The sequence below is a fragment of the Sturnira hondurensis genome, unplaced genomic scaffold (assembly GCF_014824575.4).
Source record: "Sturnira hondurensis isolate 20B ecotype Veracruz unplaced genomic scaffold, ASM1482457v3 Scaffold0015509, whole genome shotgun sequence".
In the NCBI taxonomy this organism is placed as follows: Eukaryota; Metazoa; Chordata; class Mammalia; order Chiroptera; family Phyllostomidae; genus Sturnira; species Sturnira hondurensis.
In genome coordinates, this window is record NW_028088140.1 from 9,209,719 (window position 1) to 9,233,488 (window position 23,770).

At 54.8% G+C, this 23,770-nt stretch overlaps 1 protein-coding gene across 5 annotated transcripts in view; it reads right to left on the reverse strand.

Moving 5' to 3' along the window:
- Positions 1-1,671: 1,671 nt before the first annotated feature.
- TSPAN9 (tetraspanin 9) overlaps positions 1,672-23,770 on the reverse strand; it is a 208,858-nt gene continuing 186,759 nt past the window's right edge. For all 5 annotated transcript variants that reach the window (XM_037064721.1, XM_037064722.1, XM_037064720.1 and 2 more), the window contains 6 exons: positions 9,753-9,944; positions 9,309-9,383; positions 7,935-8,036; positions 7,048-7,179; positions 6,564-6,647; positions 1,672-4,930 (listed from right to left, as the gene is read on the reverse strand). In XM_037064721.1, coding sequence (XP_036920616.1) covers positions 4,859-4,930; positions 6,564-6,647; positions 7,048-7,179; positions 7,935-8,036; positions 9,309-9,383; positions 9,753-9,944 — 657 coding nt within the window. In that variant the 3' untranslated portion in view covers positions 1,672-4,858. The remainder of the gene's footprint in view (positions 4,931-6,563; positions 6,648-7,047; positions 7,180-7,934; positions 8,037-9,308; positions 9,384-9,752; positions 9,945-23,770) is intronic.

Genomic DNA, 23,770 nt, shown 5'->3' on the forward strand with positions numbered 1-23,770 from the left:
TGCTCGGCACAAGCCAGTATTCAGGCAGTCCTCACATGACAGACATCTCATCTCTGCAAGCCCCGGAAGGGCCGTTCTAAGGAGGCTCCCATATGCATACTAAACCTGCAGTGCTGCCGCTCACTAACCGTGCTTTCTCACTTGCCCTTTGCTGGGTGCCGACGGGAGGCAGGACCTATCCCACCATCTCAGTGGGGAGCAAGGGAGGGCCTCCAGAGTCGTCTCAGCCACCCCATCCCATGGGCTGAAGAGCCCAGAACCCATCCCAGAAGGCTCTAGCTTAGTGTCTAGGGAAAAAGACGCCCAGCCCAGCCCTCCCATGGACTCCCCTTTCCTGCCTAGCCAGGGTGGCCGCCTTTCACGGCTTAGCTCATCTGACCAGAGCCAGTGCTCACGGAACAGTTGGTGTGCTCCAGGGCCCTGGAAGCCAATAGATGTCACTCTATCCCCAGAAAGCAAAGAGCAGAGACCCAGGTGGCATTCCAGAGGGATGTGCCCACAGGCTGAGGGGCAGGGGTGAGAGCAAGAATGGGCAGAGATGAAGTAGCTTCCACCCACATTCCTGTGACTTGGTTGGTCCTCAGAGGATGATGGAGGGTCACCCATCCCTTAGCCATGACCAATTCCTAACCCCAGAGCCTCAAGGTCTCCTCTGGTAACCCTCCTTGGGGAGGCATTCAAACACCCCATTCCAACTGGACCTTTGTCAGAGGGGTTGCCTCAGACTCCTCAACCCTGAGCAAATCCCCAGAGACTTGGAGACACAGCAGCTGCAGGACGGGGCCCGACAGGTGCATGCTGTGGGACAGCTCCGTGCCAACCTGGCCTCGCCTGAGCAGGAGGGAGGGGTTGGGCGATGTCGCCCCTGCCCCACCACGCCCGCGCCGCACACTCACTCTTCATTCCCACCCCTTCCTGGCACATGAGGCACATCCTTCCCTGGCCCAGGCAGGATGACATCTGAGCTTCTCTCGGCTGCAAACTGTCACTGTGATGACAGCCACCAAGGAAGATGGGAGGCCTCTCCAGCAGTGAGGTGGCAGAACGGGGAACTCATGTGGTTTCAGGGCCTCCTTCCCTCCCCACTGGCCACCCCAAACTGACTCGGTGTTTCCGTGCCTGTCTGAGGCCATTTCAGAGCCACCTAAGAGAGTGTCACCCAGGCAGTCACAGAGCAAGGCCCCGCACTCCTGGAAGAGACATCGGGCTCAAATGAAACCTAGATCATCTGAGGGGCGGGGAGATAGTGCATCTAAAGCCAGTGGCCCCGCCCCCACGGGAAGCCACCCATGACTGGTTGCTGGGCCCCTCCCAGCACACTCGGGTCTGGCCCACAGGACTGGTGGTCTGGGCAGGACAGATGTGCAGGTGGGAGTTGGACTCCCGTGCAGAGGGCTTGGGCCACTTGGACAAGACCCAACCAAAGCCGAATCCTGTCACCGGGCAGAGGGGATGTTGAGGTTCCGCAGGCACCCACAGAAAGACCCGCCCAACCCAGAGTATCTGTAACCTGGGCCCGAGAAGGAGAGACGAGGTCCAGCTGTGGGATGAGCCTTGGACAAAGAGTAGAACTGGTGTGCGACACCCCTGGTCTCTCACAGCAACCATGACATGGCACACGTCAGTCGTGGCTGAGTGAGCAAACACACCACAAAGGGACAACGTACTTGCGCTTTTGACACGTTATCAGTTTTTATTTAAAAACATGCTAAAAACATGGCATTCAATAAAGCCAGGATCAGGATGAAGGAAACGCAGATACGGCATCACAAGCAGAAAAGTGCATTTGAAACCAACAGGCGTGCTTCCCGGCCCTCCTGTGCTGCTCCAGTGCCAGCCAGGGCGGGGCTCGCGCCCCAGTCTCACCCTCACCCTCACCCTCACCCTCAGTTGGGCAGGAAGGCCAGGCCCCACCCTGGACTGCTGCTGCACTGTGGGATGAGGAGGGAAATGGGAGACTGGGAACATGAGCAGGTGGACTCTGAGGGGCCCAGGACAAAGAGCAGACCCCATGCACCAGGCCCTGGCTCCCATTCTATGCCAGATCCCTGCTAGTTAGCACCTCCACCAGTGGGTGGGCAGGGGGCCAGAGAGCCAGGGACAGTCATTTCCATCCATCTGACTGCTTTTTTTGGCCACTAAAACAAGGAGGGATGGCCACTGAGTTCCAAGTCAGACTAGAACATCCACGTGAGCATCTGGGTGTGCTCAGCACCCTTTCCAGAGTGAGAGCCCAAGGCTCGGGCCCAGGCCGGCAGGGAGAGGGCTGGCAGTGCTGGGAGTGCCGGCAGAGACTCCCGCCAACACCTGCCACAGCAGCACGCTGCAGGGAAAGGCCACGGCAGGCATTCCCTTAAAGTTGTCTACAGGACCCTGACCTTCTGAGCCTTCTGTAGACTGCCTGCAGCAGACCTGATTAAACTAACTCTGACTTTCATGATGAAAGCCACGGTGGAGGCTTTTTGTGCGGTGTGAGCCAGATAAGGGATGGTAAGAGCACCCGGGCCCATGCACGGCGCCTCCCACCCCAGGCAGACTTGGCTGCACGAGGAGACAACCAAGCACAGGGTGAGGGGAACAGGGGGTTTGGAAACTGCGGACAAGACTCTGGGAACAGACGGATGAAGTGGGGGGCTTGCAGCAGGAAGGGGGTTTGTGGCAAGGTTTTCAGGGCCAGAGGATGCCCCTGAAGCCCCAGAAACAAGATTGCCAGGGAGGCTACATAGCCCCCATGGTGTTTTTAACAAAAATTAAAAATTGCATTGATAAGCATAAACAAACCCACCCCACCCACCCCCAGCATAAACTTATTATGCACCAGGCCCCACTGTGTGCCTTGAATGCATGTTTGCTGAGTGTCTCTCTGGGCTCTGTAGGTCGGGGCACCTGGGGAGGAGGCGGGCCAGAGGACCCAGAGGCAGTGTTGCTCCACGTGTGCTTGTCCATCCTCCACCCAGGCCCCGCCTTCCCAGCCCTCCCACCTGCACCAATGCTCCAGTCTCAGGGGGTGGCTTTACTGCCCAACTCACTGACAGTACTCTACTCCCCCACCAAAACCATGCATCCTAAGCTCACTGAAAGTTCCGCACTCCCAGTCCTGACCACACTGCACTTAAGCTTAGTGGAGGAGCTGCTGGCAGGGTGGCCAGGTCTCAGCTCTTGGAGCAGACAGGTAGAGGCCAGAGAGGAGACGTGGGCCTGGCAGGGAAAACTGGGTGTGGAGCCAAGTGGAGGAGGAAAAGACAGCCACCCGGAGGCCCCACCAGCGGACGTGCACTGGGTCCCACCTAGCTAGTGGGGAACCTTTTCAAGCTCTGGCCCATGGATTCTTGACTCTTTCCTTAAGCGCAAAATGCTCACTTCAAGCAGCATGAGTCTGGGTGGGACACTGCTGCATTCTAACATCCCGCCCACCTGCTCACCTCCCAGGCCTGGTCTCAAGCTGCTTCTGTCCTGGGGCTACCTTACAGGATCCAGTCTGACCTCTCTCAATTTCCTGTACTTTTCCTTGGGGTCACAGGGGATGTGACTGCCACCTGCACCTCCATTAGTGAACCCTGAGAAGGGAGATAAGGGTCCTGGGATCTGGATGGACCTTTCTCCCTCCTTCTTAGCAGGGAATCTGCAGCCCAGTGATTCCAGCTGGAATGATCATGGGTACCATGCCCACCTGTTCCTCCTGACTGGCATGGGTCCTCTGCCACTGTTCGAGCAGCAAACCTTCAGAACAGCTTCCCCTTCCAGAGGCAGTGTGAGAAAGTGAGCAGCGGCTGAACTGGAGGTATGTATCTGAAAGCTTCTAGCAGGAATGTCTGTGAAATCACTGGGTCTACAGAACCTGTGGCAGGGAAGGCCCACATGGAGGCAAGGGGAAGCCTCCATGCCCGCAGAGGGCAGGGGTAAAGAAGAAGGAAAAAGAACAGCTGCTCGTCAGTGAAGAACAACCCATGACTGCTCCAGCCATATTCCTGGCAAAGCACCTCACCAGCCCCCCAGAACCCCCTCTGCTCTGGCCTCCCCCACCAGCACTCACAAACACACCACTGCTGTGCGGGACACTCCTCCACACTGCTCCCCGCTCCTGTTTCACCTCCTCCTCCAGGCTCCTGTGCCCCAGACGCCGCTGGGCCAGGGCGCAGTCCTGACGGGCCCTCCCCTCGGTGTGTTCCGAGAGCATCTTGTCCCAGCTCCTCCTGAGTGTTGCACAGTGGTTTGTCCTGACTGAAGCCAGATGACAACGTGCTCTCTCCCACCCATCTCCCACCCTCAAGGAACAAAAAAAAATCAAACCCTTACAGAAATCAATGCAGTAAAAAGTTATAAATCAGAAATCTAACCCTAAACTTATCTGAGATAATATTCCTGAATAATCATAATCAGAGTAAAATAAAATTAAAAAATTACACTGTAAGGTATAAAAAGCCTGGGCAAGATGCTCCCTGGGACCTTGGCTGGAGGCAGCCTCTCCCCTGTCCCACAGGATGGCCTCTGCTGGGCAGTCTCTCCACCAGGAGGGAGCCTCTCCTGCACCCGACGCGGGCACAGTGTCAGTGTGAGGAAGGGCGGTGGACACGCATCAGTGCGGGGCCTCCTTGAGCATGTCCCCTGGCCCACCCTGTCTTCTTTGGCAAATACACAGATGCAGGAATCCAGGTACCCCCAGCACTCCAAGGTCTCCGTGCCTCCTCCTCCCTGGCCCTCCAGCCCAAGAAGGCTGAGGCAGGGCGCAGTCCTGGGGAGGGTGGCTGAGGGAGGCGGGGGCAGGCATCAGCAGTCTGGAGTGCGGGCAGACAACACAAAGCTCAAATCTCCTTCCCTGGCACAGCGTCCGCATGGGGCCTGGGGCTCCCGCCGGCACTTAGGCGTCGTACTTTTTACCAGTCCGGTGGATGTGCTGGAAGAGGGTCATGGAGAAGGCCATGCCCAGAATCTGAAAAACACAGAGAAGGGCCTAAGACAAAAGCCCCACAGCTGGGGTCTGACGCGGGCCACCTAAAACAAAGGGTACAACCACTTGTGTGACTGAAACACATCGGTGAAATGAAGACCATGGTGAACAGAGGCGGGCCCGCAGTGACCAGTCAGCGCCACACCAACGAGCGCAGCTCCTCAGAGCTGTCTGCACAGAATGCAACCTCCCTAATTCAGAACACCGTAGTGGGGCCTGAGAGCAGGACAGGCCTGACCCTCAACGGTAGCTAACAAGGAGTGAGGAGGGAAAGGAATGCAGCAGGAACATGAGAAACCTGTGTTGAGTCATTTCTGTTTGGCTCTGACACATGACATGCTGTCTTTGGCTGCAGCAGACCCATCTTACTAATGATGCTTAAGACAAGCTTGTGAATCCTGCAAGGGGGTGGTGACCCAGAGCAGTGCAGGAGGCAGGCAGCCTCTGTGGCCTCACAGTTACCACAGATAGTGTGGGATGGGCACAGACCATAAAACAGGTCACAGGGGACACTGTGCATCTCATGGCTCTCTCACTCCAGGTTTAGGCATCAAGGGAGGAGACCATGGCTGGTGAGTGCCACCGCAGGGCTCCGGTCCAGGCCCAGGCTGCGCGCAGGCAGACCTGAGACGAGCCCGTCCTCGGTACTGAACAGCGCCCTGCTCCCTGTGGGCACATCTCACATCAGAGCTCTGTGAAAACGACAGCAGGCTCCTCACTAAGCTTGCAAGCTCTTGGATAAAGCAGACATGATCAGGCCCCCAGGCTCAGGAGTTTAGGATAAGAAAGACAACTTCATGCAGGGTGCCAACCATTTATTTCCCCACAGACCTACCAGTCACATTCAAGTACTCCAAGAGGAATCAGCCTCTGAAGACGCTCCTGTTCACCAACGACAGGAGCCATACGTGATGGGCACAGGAGTGAGTGTAGGAAACACTCGTCCCCAGAAAGGCCAGGGGTCTTGTGTTCCTGGTCAGCGGTGCCGGCCTCACCTTCAAGAGGAGAGGCAGGGATTGCCTCCTCTCCCTCTCCATCATCTATACTAGGCCTTACAAAGGACAGCTGTCGTTAAGTGCTTGCTACTAATGGCTAACATTCACGGAGCACCTCCTGGGGGCCTGGCACTGCTCCATGCCCTATGCAAGGCCTATTAAACTCAACATTAAGTGGCACGATGGCCGTGCTCCTTGTACTGATGTGGAAATTAAGGCACAGAAGCTGACCAGTGTGCGCAGGTCACATGCACTAACAGATGGCAAGATGAGGGCTGACACCTGTGGGGTCTGGCTCATGAGCCCATGCCTCACAGTCGTCACTGAGGACTCAGGTTCCATTCAGCTCAGTCTCGGGGTAAATGTCCCTGTGGGGTGGGGACAGGTGTGTTCACCAGCACAGCCATATACGGGCTGCATGCAACACCAGCATCAGGCCCTAGGTTCAGATGAAATGCAAGGAGGCCAGTGCTGTGGTGCCTGCAGGGTCAGGACAGACCTCAGGAGGGGCCTCAGAGCAGGAGAAAGCACATGGATGGCAGGCTGCCTGGCCAGGGATGTGACTTCCGGGTGCTTGCTTTTCTCTAGCGGGGATGCAGCGAGGCCGATGGCCCTCTTACCTGCATGATCAAGATGCACATCCCCACTGTGCCAAGCACATGCTTGTTGTCATCAAACCACATCTTCACCTTTTCATAGCAGCCCTGGGGAGCGAGGACCACAAGGTTAAGGGCCCAGGGTGACGACAAGCACCCTCCCACACAGCCCCCACCCTCCTTCTCCTCCAGCCCTTGCCCTTGCTTTTTCCTCCTGCCCCTTCCTGACCCTCAGTCTGGTCCTCCCACTTTTGAGCAGGCCTGCCCTGCCCAGGCTTCTGCCCACAATGCCCCGCCGTACAGCCTCTGACCCCTACCCTATGACAGTCCCAACTTGGGTCCAGGCTCCCCCACACCCCATTTTCCACCTGCCTTGGCTTCAGTCTTGTGTGCCTCCCACCCCACTCCACCTTAAGTCCATTCTTTGCGCCCCAGGACACACTCCCTTCACCCATAGGGGTCCTCTTGCCACCACACAGGCTCCCGGGAGAAGGGCCTCATGCCTCACCGTTTTCCACAACGGGGTGGTGCTGTTGCGCCCACAGCCCTGTGAGTTCTCCATGCAGCAGCGGTCAGGGACTGTGTTCTCACCCAGTACCGGGTACCAGTCTGTGTAGTCAGTGACGCCGCAGCAGCGCATCTGTGGGTGGGGGTGCACAGTCAGAAACGCTTCTGCCTGCCCCTTCTCTGGACCATCCCCTGTCCCAGCCAACCCAGCCTCATTGAGCTGCCACCTGTGGACACAAAGGCCTTCTTCTTGTCCCTACTTTTGGTCTCAACTGGGCCCATGGGGTAAGTAAGTGACAGCTCCTTCCTAGAGGCCGCAGCAGGGAGATAGGAATGCTGCCTGCCCCTCAGCGCTGGATGCTGGGCAGGAGTGCACATTCCTCTGCTCCCCACCAGCCCCCTGGCTCTGTGCTTGATGGACGGTCCTGGGCTGCCTGCCTGCCTATCCTTCCCCAGAGCCTGCCATGGGGCATCCCGCCTGTATGGACTTGTTTTCCTCCTAGAATCAGAACCTCCTTGCCTGCCATGACCAAGAAGGCATGTCTGTTGCTAAAATAAATTCTGTCACTCATTCCAAAGCTTCAGGAAAAGACTTGAATGGTCAGTCCTTCTCGATTATCCATCCTTTCCAGCTCCCTCTGCCCACTTAGCCACTTGTATTGGCTCCCTCAGGCCTGTCCACACCTGCACCCAGGCCCTGCCCATCCCCCTTCACTCACCTCCTGCCCCTGCTTGCTGTATCCCACTGTACTGTATCTGACCACCCGGCAGCTCTCACTTAAAATCTGGAAAGCACAGGCACCCCACTTGGCACCCCAGGCAACCACCACCCACCCTCCAGCCTGCTGGCCCCGCTGCGTGCAGTCAGCAGGGCTGCCCGGCCCCTACCTCAGCCTGGATGATGTTCCAGGCATTCTTCAGCCCCACGTTGTTCTCAGTGTTGTACAGCAGCAGGCCTTCTTTCAGGTCCTTCTTGGCATTCTCGTTCACCTGTCACGTTGAGGCAGACAGTGCAGTTGGGACCAGGATGTAACCTACCCAGGTCAGCTAGACCTGCTGGCTGCCCTCTTCCAGACTGGGGGAGGGCCCTGGGAGTGGGCTCCTGCTCAATGGGGGTGAGTGCTGGGGCAGGGTGAGTTCACACTCTCAGCTTCGCTCTGCACCCACTGACTCCCAGGAGAGCCGAACCCTTCAGGCCAGGGCTGTAACACTGAGGCCATTTCAGAGTGGCCTCAGTGTGGAGGCAAAGAGGTCAGCCATGCACACAGGCCACCCCACCACCCCACCCACAATGTCCGCCCTCATGCTGCCCCTGTCAAAAGACCCCCTGGGAACCAGGGAATGGCAGATCAGTCACTTTGATGTTAGGTCCACCTCTTGTTAGCAAGTAACTCGCCTCTGCTTTATCTGTGATATATTGGAATGCATGTGTCTTCCTTTGGGCGGTTGTGGAATTAAAGAAAATAACTGTTACAAAGAGCCAAGAACAGCTGGCATAGAGGGATCTCTCAATTTTATTATTTTTTCCCTTTCACAAATGCAAAAGAATTAGTTTCTAACCCAAATAATGACTCTTTCCATGTGGCCTGGCAAACACTTTGAGAATCCAAGGAACAGAGAGCAATTCAGTCCCTTGGCACATGCATGGAAAGAGCCTGTTAAGCCCTAAGAGACTGAGTGCTTGGCTTGTCATTCCTGGGAGTACCAGTAAGAACTTCTCCAGACTAACTGGGAACTATCTCGCCCGGGGTCACCCTGCCATGCTGCTGAACCCTGCAGTGCAGCCGGGGAGCAGTTGCTCTGTGCTCGGAGGTCTCTGGAGAAGCGTAGCCGCCCTTCACTGTTAGCCCTCCTCATGGTGCCGCCTACAAAGTGCCTGCATGTTTCTGATGGGTTACCTTCAAATAACCCTGCCCAACCACTTAATAAGGTCTAAATCCCTTCTCCAAGTGGTCAGCACTAGTATGCTTGAATGCTCCCAGTGATGGGGAGCTCACTAATGCAAGGGGCAGCCCATTGCATACCTGGGTTATGTGGAGGACTTCACTTCCTAAGACTACACAGGTAGTGAACCATCCCAAACTCACCTTCCCCAGGCTGCCACACTGAAACCTTTCATCTGGGCCTTTCCTAGTTTTCCTGGCTCCATTCTCCTTTCCTCACAGGTGCTGCCTGTCAGCACTTTCCCTCTGGCTTGCCCCAGTGTGACCCAGCCCCAAGGGCAATGAAATTCCATAGGCCCCTCCATTCCTGAAGGCTTACCTTGTCCATGTAGACAAAGAAGAGGATAAGTAAAATCAGCTCTGCTAGGAGGATAATCAACAGGACGATGAAAAACTGGAAAGAGAAGGTGCAGGTGTGGCACACAGTGGCAGTGTGGCCAGGAGTGTGGCACACACAAGGACAATGGCAGGGAGGCAGGGGACAGACAACACATAGCCAGGGCTTCCCAGGTGCAGAGAAGCACCTACTTCTGAGGAAACCCACATAGGAAGGGGAGGGATATTAAGTCGAGGCCAATCAAGGAGTGACAGCCAACCAGGGCAGAGAGAGCCAATCAGGAGGAAGAGGAATGTGGCTGGGCAAAAACACATTCTGGAAGCAATTTCCCTGGGCTCAGCTCATGCTCCTAGACCTTGCCCGTGGCTGTGGCCCAAACACAGGGTGATCCAAGCTCAGCGGGTTGGGGTGTGGGGTCCAACTTACACTGAGGAGGAGGCACTTGTTTTCCTTGATGGCCCCCAGGCAGCCGAGGAAGCCTGTCACCATGACAATGGTGCCTATGGCGATGACTAGGTTGGCTGCGGACAGTGAAGGAAAGCTGGGGGAGAAGGTGGCAAAGTTGCCTTGGGATACGGAGAGCCAAATGCCCACTCCAAGCAGCCCACAGCCACAGAGCTGTAGAGAAAGGAAAGCCTGTTAGACTGGCATTGCTGGTGCATTCACCACGGGGGCACTTGAAAGACGCATATCCCCACCCCCTACTCGGAGACACGAAAAGGGTGAAAATTGGGCTATGGTCAGACATGGTACAGCTTCAGATCACGTTGGTTATATGACCCAGACAAATCCCTTTAGTCTCTCCATGGCTCAATTTCCCCATCTAGCAAACAGGGTTATACAGCTTCACCAGGGTCACTCTGAGGATCAAATTAAATGAGATGCAGGCAAAAGCATGTGGCAAAGACTGCAGGTCCCAGATGCATGCGGTTGCAGGCGGTACTCCACTTGGCAGAGGAGAGGCCCTAGCATTCAGGAAAGGGTCTAGAGGAAGGGGACATGGTGGTCAGGGGAAGCTATAAGGACTTATCTCTGGGACCAGGAAAAGAATCCAGAGTCCAGTTTCTCGGGGCCACACCTTCCAGCCACTGTGACCTGTTGCCCTGACCAGCAGGGCCATTGGCCCACTGTCCTCAGGAGGCTGGGGAACACATTTCCCACAGACAGGAGAAGAAAAGGACTGGTTGGGCTGGTGGAGAGGCTGACTGCGGGGCTGGCTGGTGTGTAGGACACTGTAGCCATCACTGCCTTCGCCATCCATCTGTAACCCAGCAACCAGTACTACGGCTGGAAAACCAACCCCCCAACAGCACCCCCGGGGCTGCTGACGGCACTCGTGTCACCCGAGGAACCTTCAGTTTCACTGGCTGCAAACCTCCATGTCTGCCTTATGGTACACTCAATATAGCTGACACGTCCCTCCCTCCCTCCCACAGCTCAGAGGAAGTTTGCTGAGTGTGAGAAGCCAACCAATCAGTCAACCAATATTTACTGAGTACCTACAGCACGCAGCATCTTGTGCCAGAAGAGCTATGACAGCTGTAGAGACCTGCCTTCCCCGGGGCCTCCAGTTGGGCTGGATGGGAGCCCTAAAGAAGCAGCATCTACCCCTGACAGTACACACTGGTGCCAAATAAATGGTATAGGAGTTCAGAGGACACAGTCCCTGTCCTGGTCCAAGATGCCAGTGCAGGGGGACAGTCCCTCAAGGATGGGGAAACTTGGGGCAGGTAGAGGGCAAGAATGTTCCGCACAGGTGAGAGTGCAGACGTAAGGGCCAGGGAGGCCAGACATGGATCTGACGTCCGGCTCCAGCTGGTCCTGGTTGTGCCGCCTCGCAAACTCCTTTTATGCTAAATGAGAATAACAGCACCCACCTCCAGGCTCGTTGTGAGAATTTACAGGGAAGCAAGCATAGGAAGTGGGTCACAGGAGTAGGTCTGGCCTCTGAAGGCACTTACTGAGTGGTTCCTGTGTGCCGAGAGGGGTGGCCCCCAGGAACCAAAGCCAAAGAGGGGACACGGAGGCACCAGCAAAGACAGGGAGCCCACAAACCCAAGCTAAGCCCCTACTTAACAAGTGCCAGGCCCCCTCTGAGTGCCAGGGGAGCCAGTAAAGGCCTGGCCCTCGTGAAGAGGGAGCTCCCACAGAGGATGCAGATTACACAAGCAAACGTCTCACGGAATGCCAGGTGCTGCTATGTGCTGTGAAGAAAACTGTGGATGGGTAAGGAGTTAGGAAGTTCCTGGGGACAGAGTGGTCAGAAAAGCCCTCTCAGAAAGATAGCCTTTGAGTGGGGACCCAAATAAAGAGAAGAAGTGAACCACACAAATACCTGGGGGGAGAGTGTTCTCACAGAGGGAACAGCAGTACAAAAGCCCTGATTGGGGAATGAGCCTGGACAGCCACAGAGCAGCAAGGTGCCCATGTGACTACAACAGAGTGAAGGAGGTGACAAGTGGTAGGGGACCAGTAGGCGGGGTGGCAGGGGACAGATGAGACAAGACCTTGCAGGCATCAGGACAGAAAATGTGGATGCTGTTATACAGGGTGGGAAGCCTCTGGAGCTGGAAAGTGACATGATTTATGTTTTCAATAGACTGCTCTGACTGCTGCTGGGAAAAGAGACCAGCAGAGGGCACCGCAGAAGCCGGGGCAACAGTTAGGAGGCTACTGCTGTGCTTAGGCTGGTGGTGGTCACAGCTGGTGGCTGTGGAGGACTAGTCAGAAATGGTCCAATTTGAGATATATTTGCAGGGTAGTACTGACAGGGCTAGCTGGGCTCTAAAGAATGAGTAGGGTTTTGATGAATTGGGAAACAAAGGTGGTCCAGATTGGGAATGATAAAGAAGTTGGAAAACTCCCACATATTACTAAACCAAAGACTGCTCAAGGAGTACGGGATATGGGGGTTAGGTAAGTGGAGCAGCTGCCTGGGTCCCCCACACTGTGGAGGAGGGTTTCTGTGCCCCCTCTACCCTTCAGCAGCCCCATAAAGAACTAGGGCAAGGCTCCTGAGGTGTGGGCACACTCAGGCCCAGAGCATCCACCCGGTGGGGGCATCTCTAGCTTTGCCAGGGGAATAACCCCTGCAACCACTAGATGGCGCTTCAGGCCGGGTCAGAAGCTCTGGGTTTGCCACCGAGGTGCTGACACTTTCATCCAACTTGTCACTAACTTTCTTCAACATAGTCAGTATCTATGCTGCCATCTCAATTCTTCTTTCATTAATCATATGGAAATTCATGATCTTCATATGGAATATTTATAGCTCTAAAAGCCAGACCCTGGAATGAATAAGAGGAAAATCCGCTGCTGCCAGGTCACTCACTGTAGGTTGAGGAGCCTACTACAGAGAGCTGAACTCAGCCTCATGGAGCTACAGGATGCCCCACCCGCTGCAGACACCAGGGTCTCCGGGCCCCTCCCCAGAAGACAGTTCTCACAGGGAGTGGAGCCTTGTGCGGTCCCCTCTGTGCCTCCATTCTCCATTTCCCTCCAGGGGGGAATTGATGTGAGTTCAAGGAGCCTCTGTCCAGGAAAAGTTCAACCATTCAGAAGCTCCCAGGAGCTGGTCATTTCTCTGACTCCACACTGCACGTTGTGTAAGTTGGCCTGCAAGCCTGCCAAAGACCCACCAGCCGCCACCCTCCAACACCCTGAGAGCTAGGTTCCTGTAGCCTATCTGCTTCCCTTCTCACTTGCTGCCTGAGGTCCCACCAAGCCCCAGGCTTGATGTCAGGTGAGATCTGCTGCCTACAGGTGAAACAACCCCCCAGCAGCCTGTACCTAAGTCCAGGGTTGGGGAAAGGCATCACACACAATGTCTGCTGAGTGAGTGAGACCCCTGTCACTCTTCCATATCCTCAGGGGTCTCTGCTGAAAAGGACCCTGTGTCCCCATCTCAGATGACCCAAAACCAGCACAGCCTCCAGGCAGGAAGAAGACACAAACATCAGGCCTTATGTTTATAGACAAGGACACTAGGAGGGGACAGGCGACTGTCACATTGCTGGGGTGGGCCCAGAACCTGGTTCCCTGGCATTTGGTGAAGAGCCCTGGCACACTCCCACTCCTGGGAGGCTGCGTGCATGCTGAGCCGGGGCCACCAGGGCAAGAGCGCCGAGACCCCGCCTTAGCACCTGTCTCACCCCTCCCCGCCCCTGACCTCTGTTTTCAGCCCAGCCTGCACTGAGCTGCCTGAATCCTTTTTCTAAAATGCTTCTTTCATCATGCTGTTCCCCTATATGATCTTAAGATTCTTTAGCTCTCTAGGCCCAATTTCCTTCAAAATATGGGATTTGGACTAGAGAATTTCTCAGGTCCCTTTCAGCACAGGTTTAGCCAAGACTGCGATATGGTGCTCTCGTCCCCTAGTCCAGTGGTTCTCACCCAGGAGCAATTTTGCTTCCCTGGGGACACCCGACAATGTGTAGAACACTTTTGGTGGACACAACCTGGGGAGGGGACTGCTACTGCCATCTAGTGAGTGGAGGTCAGAGGTGCTGCTAAACATCCACAATGCATAGGACTGTCCCCCATAAAAAACTGTCCAGCCGCAAATGTTAACAGAGGAGAAAGCCTGCCCTAGCCCCACTCCACTCCAGGTGTCCTCCATCAGAGGAGGAACCTGGTGTGTTGCTTTTGAGGGTGGGGCAGTGTCCTGGTTCAGAGAGGGTCCACACCACATGACAGGAGAAAAGTGCTGGGAAGACTCCATCCGGGGAGCTCAAGAGGGCCAGAGCAGGAGCAAGTAAGTGGCCAATATCTGGTACGTGGTCCAGGACAGGAGGAAGGAGTTAACAGCAGAAAAGCTTGGCTGGGCAGGAGGGCAAGAAGACAGACAGGAAGCCAACATTCGAGGGCAGAGCCGGGGGTTGGGAGAGGGTGAGGCGGTCACGGGAGAGCGGATGAGCAGGGAGGGGAGCTGCCTCATGTAGAGCGTGACAAGCACAGGAAGGAGGCAAGGTTTGTAGTGGCACAGCCAAAGATCAGGGCCAGGGAACTCAGCTGGTGGCATTCGGGAAAATTCCCTTCCAAAACCAGAAGGTTGTCTCAGCTGAGATGACTGAGCTATATAGTCAGCCCCAGGCAAGAAGAGACTGGGGCAGGGCAGGGTGACTCAGGGGGCCAGGATCCTGCCCACACTAGCACCGACTGACCCAAGGTCACCAGCTGGGTCTGGTCAGAAGCTGGCCGCCCTGCCCTTGTCCCTTCCTCCCAACACCCAAGGGCATTTCTAAATACTTTCAATTCAGGGCTCCCAATAAATCCACATCAAAACTTGAGAAAAGTTCCTACCTTGCACTTGCCTGTGGCCTTGATCTCTGTGAAGGCTGGCTGGGATTTGGGTCTGTACAAGGGTAAGTGCCTTACTCTTGGCAATGCCCTTGGGTCTCTCTCCTTACAGGACCCTTCTGTCTGGGCCTCTGCAGAGGGCTATCTCAGGACCTTCCTGTCCCCTGGGGTGCATCCACCAGGTGCAGGCCCAGTGAGGCTATGGCCAAGCAGTGAACAAGCACTCCAGACTCACCTCGTTCATTAAGCCTGTTGTAACTAGCCAGTGTTCCCATGGCATTTTTCCTCATCTTCAGTTTGAACCATATTGATTTGTAGTTTTAATATATGCTCCTGCCATGTACTCTTATATATTTTTCATTCAGGCATTCCATTTCTCCGGGGGTAAGGCCCATAATTTCCCCTTCAAATCAAGTTCCCTCCTGAGCTTCTGTCCCCATCTACACACTGCTTAGAGCTCAGAGACAACCACTCCCTGTGTCCCCTCATAACTGCCAGCAGCCTCTATCCCCTGTGTCAGGGTGGCCCTCCAAGGGGTGACCTCCTATGCCTGGGCTGAACCCAGACTTGAGTACAGCAGGGACAAACCTTCTGTGTAGACTAATGCCCACCCTTATTAAAACACCAGCATTTCCAGGGCCAGGTTCACACGTCTCTTCTGCTGCAGGGCCCAGGACATGCCACATAAATATTGGATGGACAGATGGATGGATGGATGGATGGGGGGTGGAGAGCGCCTGAGCAGCATGCAGGCTGGGCACAGGACCAGATCCAGCACAAAACCCACCTGAAAAGAAGCCCACATGTACCCCCTCTTCTCCACTTCTATTACAGAACCCCAGTGCCCTAAGCTACTCCCATTTTACCCACCTGGTAAGTTGCCTGTAAGTCCCCGGCTTCCCCTTCCCCAGCCCCTCTGGAGCCCATCCCACCAGCTGGCTGTTTTCACCCTGCTGCCTGATGCATCTCCACAGACCCCCCGGCCCGGCCCCTGGCCCACCTCCAGCTTCATTCCCTCTTTACTTTGCAGGAGCTTCTCAAACACTAAGTCTCAGCACCCCCCAACACAGAAAGAGTGCTTTATGAGCCAGAGCCAAGTGCAAACGGGGGTGGGGCTGCTCCTCTGTGTTTTGGGTGCCCCTTGCCTCCAAGGGGCCCTTGTAGCTCCTTCATCATCACGGGTACAAAGGGGATGGGCCATACTTCCCACTCTGCATGGAGTGAAAGGACAGCACAGAGTCATAAAGATGTCTGCCAAAATCACCCAGCAGGCAGGCGGATCGGAGCACAGAGGTGGCCACTCCGTGTGAGCTGTCCCTGGCCCCACACAGTCCAGCCCCTCCTTGGGCATCCCAGGGTCCTGGTGCCCACAAGATGCTCCATTCCAGTTATGTACAACTCTAATTACTCAAGAATTCTTTGTTTGTAACTCAAGAACCCACTCTCCTGTGGCTAACGTGCCTCAGTCCTACTTTCGCCACGAAGCCCACCCAGAGTATGGCAAGCCTTTGAATGTAAGAAGGCAGTTTTCTAACATTCCTTCCCAAGGCTTCCCCTGGCCTACTAAAGGGCTTTGAGGCCTTCCTCTTCATACGAGTCACCTTCCACTACTCATCACTGTCCCAAACTGAGAGTCACAGTCCAGCTATGGCGGGACCAGCACAGAGTATAAAGATGCCACTCTCCCCTCCAACACGCCAAGCTCTATATGATTTAGTAACGCAGCCCAAGCCTCCGCTGCCCTGGTGGCAACTGAGGCAGTTTGTTTGTCACACTGAGTTTGTGTAATTTGAAGCCAAACAGCACGGTCCCTCAGTCACTCCTTTTTGACCCCACGCTTTCTCTCAACACCTCCCGTTGTCCTCACAACTTTGCTTTTCAGTTCCCAGTACCACCAGCTTGCACAGGTGGTAGGGAGGTCACACCCGTATTTCTGAACTGAATCTTCCTCCAAATAACTATTACATAAAACATCTGTGTATCTAAAACCCAGTTACATTTTGATGACTGCAGAATTGGGTTATTTTCTATCTATGATGGGTCTGGGGGCGGGCACTTATATGTGGCCAAATGTACCAGATGTGTGTTGGGGGCTGCAAGTCTTGGAGGCTAATAATGCTCTGAAATCCCATGTTTCCAGAGCCCACTTCTCTCTGGGGAACTTTGTACGAACACCGAGAATGTGGTAACCCCTCCCCAAAAGACCAGAACACCCCATCTGTTGAAAGTAGGTCTCCTTACAATACCTCTCAGAGTCTAAAACTCTTAAGAAGTCCATTGGGGTGAGAGTCTGTGATGAGGAAGATCCCACCTGAGACTTTGAGAACAGCCCATTGCTGCCCCCTAGTGGTTGCCAGTAGGGCGCGGGAGCAGGAAGGGCTGGACCCACCTAGAGAATGCTGGGGTGCAATTGTTCCCTGTGTCCCTTCTTCCCTGCACCCTCCCAGCCCACCTGGGCCTGGAATGGACTTGACGGGGAAGATGGGCAGTCCTGCCACAGCTCGAGGCCTGCCCGGCAGAGCTGCAGTGGTGCTCGATTGATGTTGAGGGTGCCGAGGGCCCTGGGCAGGAGAAATACCCAGTTCCACTGGGTATTTCCAACACTCCTGGCCTCTAGAGGGCTGCTCGATGGGCCTGGTGTCCTTTGGGGTGGAATGGGGGTGGGGTGTGGAGGCTGGCTTTGCTGAAGCACTGACCACCTGTTTGGGCTTCCTGGCCTGGCCTCAGCTTGGAAGGTGTCTGCCCTGCAAAGGGCTCACTCCAATCAAGGCATCTGTGGGACCCAGAGTGACATGGTTCTGGGGCAGAGAGAATCTGGGTCTGTCCTCGGAGCTTCAAAGGCTTTTCAACACATTGGTGCTGAGATTGGGCCCAGTCCCCAAGACAGCTGATGCCTAGAGAGTAAGGGGTAAGAACCAAACATGGGGAGAAGAGGGGGCATCCACCTGTGCTCTCCCAGCAAAGCCTGCTCGAACTCCAGTCTTCCACAGACACTCCTCTCTCTGGGAGAAAGGCTTGCAGAGCAACAGAGCTCACCTTCCCCATCTCCACCTCCACCCCAGTTCCCAGGCCATCTGGACTCCTCAACTCTGACAGCAGGTCCCAGATCAACGTTCTCAGTCCCAGTATCTTGCCATCTCCTCAAACTGACCTTCAGGCCTACTCGCTTCTTGGAGAAATTGAAAAGGAGGTGGAGACAGTTCAAAACCACCTGGCCCCACACCACCAAGCGTTCCCGAAGTGCAACTGAGGCTGCTGGAAGGAACAAAGCCTGAAGGATGGCCCCCAGAAGGACCACAGAATGACGTGTGGCTGGATGCCAAAGAGCAGATTGCCTTGTAAAGGAGTGATCATCTACTGGTCCATAAACATCAATCCAACACCACTGCAGCTCTGCCGGGCAGGCCTCGAGCTGTGGCAGGACTGCCCATCTTCCTCGTCAAGTCTATTCCAGGCCCAGGTGGGCTGGGAGGGTGCAGGGAAGAAGGGACACAGGGAACAATTGTACCCCAGCATTCCCTAGGTGGGTCCAGCCCTTCCTGTTCCTGCCCCCACTGGCAACAGGAGGACAGAGGCCCTGACTGAGAGATTCTGCTCAAGGACCTTGGCAGATCGCACAGCTGTGAGCACACAGCTGTGTTTCAGTCCTGTTCAGTAACACATAAGAGGGGGTGGGCCAAAATGCTTCAGGGACAGGGAAAGGGTGGACTTCCCGAGAGGCTGACAGTCCACTGTCCTGGCCCTCCTCTGGAGGTTCTGTTCCCTGAGCTGGTCAGAGGACTGGCCTTTACTGGGAATGTTGAGGGGGTGACCCTTGGAAGTGTCTTTCCCCAAACTCCAGAACTTGTCAATACTTAACAGAAAACAGCTTGGAGTTTCGGCTACCCACACCCTGTTACTATCAGGCATGGCGCTAGTGAGGGAGGGGGTGCTCACTGTGCCAGCACAGCAAGGGGGTGGGGTTGTACCTGTGCCCCACAGGCCACAGCTGCCTAGCTCCTGGGCCCAGCAGCAGCCACAGGGAGACAGCTGGGACCACAGTGTGAAGCACTGTCTGAACTCCCAAGGTCACCGCAAATTGGGAGTGAAGGCGCCAACAATGTAGAAGAGCTTGTCAGAGGGGTCCACAGAAGGGACTTTTCCAGTCACCAGCATTTTTTCCTTCCTGCATTTGTTTTATTTTGTGTATCTGGGAGAAAAACATCTCTGACAGCATCAGAGCACAGAGTAGTAACACATGAAGCCGGGGCTGCCACAGGAGACAGAGACAGGCTTAAGAAACCAACCAATATAATCCGAGGCTTCAAGGATCATATTGAAACTGGGGCCCCCTGGGCTCCCCTGAGAAAGCAGAACTGTCAAGAGCCCAGACCTCAGGCCTCAGAGCCCAGAGGTGGCTCTAGTGAGACACGGGTTTGCTGAAACATTTCTCCGCTAGAAGACCAGGGCAGGAAAAGCACCTCCCCAGAACTCAGAAACACCAAGAGGATGAATAATATTATGCCTGCCAAGCACTCTGTGTTCCTCAGAATAGAATATCATATACAGTATTGTGCTATTATTCAAACTTCTTGGAAAACACAAGGAGAACAGGACAGAGATACCTTGAATTCACGTCGCATCTTTCAAGCAAAGACCTCAATCTGTGAGACTATAACTCATCCTACAGAATGGGGAGAGGGTGCGGCCCATTCCCCCTATTTGAGGGGAGGAGCCCACCCTCCAGAGGTGAAGAGAAGTCACAGAGTGAAAATCTTCCACCGCTGGGTGCTTCTCAGTGGGGCTGCCTCCGTTCCACCCATCACATAATGGAGGCCCCTTTAATAAATGAATGAGAGTGGCCTTCTACGGGTTGGGTTCAGCAAATCACACTCTATAACCACACATATAGATATCAGGAAAGATCATGGCTGACAACCAGGTCCATCTCTGGCTGCAGCACAGCCATCCACATGCACTTTTGCTACAGCCCTTGGACTTGGCCAACACATGACTGGCCTTCTCTCCAGGGAGACTATGCCCACGGCCCTATTAGTTATGCTGACAAACAGGAGCCATGTCCACCCACGCCAGAATCTGGCATTCCTGACATGCTTTCTGGGGGACACAGGCCAGTTAAGTTCAGGTCCTCTGCCAGGGTTGGTCTCAGCACCAACCTAAGTGACACACAAGACCCTTCCCTACCCTGTGCCAAGCTCTGCCCATCTCTTCATCCTCCTGACAGGACAGGAGACCACAGCCCACCCTCTACTATTCAACACATGGCCCAAAGTTCAGGGTGCTCTGCCTGGCCAGTCTCACCAGATGAACGTGTGCAAGGTCACAGGGCCTGTCCGTGGAGGAGCCATGCCTCACCCCGGACACCACGGCCCAGCTCACCACCCTAACGCTTTGACGCTGCACTCCCGGGGGCAGCAAACCACCAGTTGCCACATGCCAGCTCGGTTCTGAGAGCTTTGCCTCTTCTGCCTCATTTAATCCTCTCAACCCAATGAGAGGGTTGGGGGCAGATTATGTTTGTCCTCCCTGTTTTATAGATGAGAAGAAAAGGCACAGAGGTTCAGCAGTGAAGGAACACAGGACACCTGACTGCAGAAACCCTGCTCTGGACCACCACACCCCATGGCAGAGACCTGGGTCGCCTCGCACAGGCCAGGAAGGTGTCCCCTAGACAGCCCCCCCTTGGAGAAAGGAGGGCTTGCCACGGCATGATGCGTGTGCGCGCGCCTCTCCGGCCTGGAAACCTACTTGTGGACTAGGAGGGCAGGAAAGAAAGGTCGGGACAGCAGTGGTGTGGCAGCAGTGATGAGGATGGCAGTGACAGCAATGACGGAACACCACTGATGATGCCAGTATTTACTGAGCCCACCCTACAATCCAGGACCTGTGCCAACAGCTTTCCACAAAACCACACAAGGTAGTTACTATTATCTCCCCAACTCTGCAAATGGGCAGAGGAAAGGATCAGAGGTTAAGCATGCTGTCTAAACTCACACATGGAGTAAGCAGACCTGGGATTTTAATTCAGTTTGCTGTGACTCCAAACCCTGTTATTGTAACCTCTTTGTGACTACAACATACAGACATAAGAAAAATCCCAAACCTCATTTTATTAAACATTTGTCAGCAACTTTCTAGCCTAATCTGAATTGAGGGAAGTGAAAACAGGCGCCCAAGAGTACAGGAAGCAAGCACAGCCCCAGCTGGGGGTCGGGGCCAGGGTCTGGGCCCCAAGTGCCGGGCTGGCAGGTGGCCAACAGGAAGGGTGGGGTCAGGAAGCAAAGAAGGTGAGCAAGGATGGGGTGTGAGTGGAGGGGAAGACGTGTCCTTAGAGGTACCCATTTGCAGGGAGGGGTGTGTGTCCAGGGTGCACATGTGTTGGGGGGAAGGCAGCCAAGGTAGTCTGCCTACTTCCCCGATTTGACCATAATTGTGAAAACCATTGGCTACTTCTCTGCAAGAGGAAGGACACAAGAAGGAACAAAATAAATGAATCTGGAGATCAACTGACCTTGTTTTTGCACCTACATTTCTACAAAAGAGAAGAGCTTATGGGAATAACCACAACCCTGAGCTGTTCGTTTTCTGGACAGTGCTTTCACATACACCGTCTCAGGCACACAGTCCCAACAGACCCATGGGGAGCTGTTACCCCATTTTACAGAACAGAATGTCACAGCTCACAGGAGCCAAGCCCTCATCTCTTACATGCCTGGGAGAAATGGGGACACAGGGAATATTTACATCTGACCCACCAGGAAATGAAGCTTCTGAGGAACTCACAGAAGCAACTCAGACTTCCCACTTTTCAGAAAGGAATGACCAGGGAGGCCTGATAACCTGCTCATGAGCCCCTTCAGCAGGTGCCTTGGAAGTCCCTGCCCTGGGCCGGTTCTGTAGTGTCATGCCGGCACACAGGAGCAAGAGACAGGGTACCTCCTCTGGAACATCCTAGCCAGCTAGACGAGCAATCCTAGGCCAAAAAAGTAGCCACAATGCGGAAAGCACACAGGCCAGGGCTAAATGTTTGGATCAGGGTAGGCTGGCGACAATTCTGGCCTTGGAACTAGGTAGACCAGGTTTAATTTGGTTCCCTCATTTACCATCCAAGGGAATCCTGGAAAAAAATTTCTCGAGTGCTGGTTTTTTAAATGGGGGATTAATGGGACCTACAACATAGAGTTGTAATCAGAATTAACTGAGATTCATGAAAATAAACTTCCTAGCATGGCATCCTGTAGCTATAAATGGGAGTCATTATTAGTATTTATGGCCTGTTGTCCTCATTCACCCAGATTGCTGAGAGCCGGCAAAGCACCTATAAGCCCAGGGCCAGTATTGGAGAGGGGCCCTGCCCAGGCAGGAGTCCAGCTGTTCCCAGCCCCCAGCCCCCACACCTGCAGCGGCCATGCAGCACGCATCTGCCCAGACATGCTTTCCTCACTCTTTGTCCTCCCATTCCCAAGCCACCCATCTCCGGGAGGCAGCTTGCTTTCCCGATTTGCAACCCTGCTTTCTTTTGGCAGGGAGCTGCTGCCGTCTGTGCTCTGGACCGTAAAACAAGTTTTCATCAATAAATTAAGATAAGCGGAAAGCCAACTTAGGAGGAGGCAGGATGAGGCAGGCAGGAGGATGGGTGAGAAGTCACTCTGTGACCCAGAAGGGACCACTGTGAATCCAAAGAAGACTGGGGTTCACAGGCTCCTCCTCCTGAACCCCAAGGGCCCCACTGGACCTGTGCTTCTCAGAGAGGGGGCACTCAAGTCACCATTCCTCCCTCGGGTCCCATTCCATCCTCAGGGTGGGTTAGCGTCAGTCACAGGTGAAGTCAGGTCTCAGCAATGCTCTGAGCCAAACAATGATTCCAATCACTGTGTTAGATGAGCTAAATCTGACACTTGCCTGCCCAATCACTAACCCCAGCAAGCAGCCTCTGAGAATAAAGTCATTCTCACAGAGCTTCTCCATCCTCAGCGTGTACCCTTGGGCCCCCAAATGCACCTTCCACATCTCTACCTCCATGTCTTGCTCACAGCATCTCTCCCAACCCACAAAGTTTTCTCTTTTCACCTTTCTCAGTTCAACCCAGAGTTCCAAGGCCTAGCTGACAACCCATCTCCTCCTCTTCCAGGCTGGCCAGCCCCACCCTGACTCCCACAGAACACTGCAGTGGTGCTGTCTGACCACTCATCAGACACAGAAGCTCTCCTGCCTGGCCAGTGCTGACCTTTGCTGGTGTGTGTCCAGCCTACAAACAGCTGCAAAGAGCGGGCACCTCCCTCTACCCCTCTCTGTGCATTTCCCTGGCATCAAGCTCAGTTTGGGACCCAGAGAAGCCCATGTTTATCAACAGCCAGGTATCAACTGAGAAAGCCCAAGTGAAGGGGGATGTGGAAACACTGGCGTCTCAGCTCAGCCGCAGGAGCTCCTCCCCCGCCTGGGGCAACGGCACACGGCCTCCTCCATGGCCGACGCTCATAAACAGGCCGGAGCATATGGCAGGAGAAGGGCCATCTGTCCGTCCACCATACAGAGAGGTGTGCGGCTCCACATATGTTTGAGGTAATGGACAGAGGGGCACGATGAACACCAAACAGTCCAGTACTCTGACCTCATGCTGCTAACGGCCGGGAACCTTGGGCAAGCCGACTTCATTCTTCTGAGCTCCAGCTTCCCCACCTATAAAATAAGCCCCTTTAGCCCCAAGATCCTAGAATGTCACTTCTGTTCAGGCTTCACCCTGGCTGTGTGAGATAGGTAAGACGACTGTGACCAGTCCACTTTACATGAAGGCCTTGAGGCTGCATGGCCTTCCCATGAGCTGGGAGGCTGGAACCTGACCCCTGTCTTTCTGAGAGTATCCCACTTCTCTCAGGGAAGGGGAAGTGCCAGGCCCTGAGCCAGGCCTGAGAAACGCTGTGGGATTTACCTTTCTCCCCTCTTGTGTGGTGACATCATGATCCAAATCCCCCAGGTCAGGAAATGCAGATTTGCTCAGGGTCCCCTAGCCACAGGCCCCATCTGATGCCAGTTCAGCACCCTGCCTCAGAAGCTGACCCTTAAATACACCCAGAGAGAGAGGGAGAAGATGGCAAAGTTTCAGGCCACAAGGCCATAAATCAAGACTGCTAATTATACCCCAACCT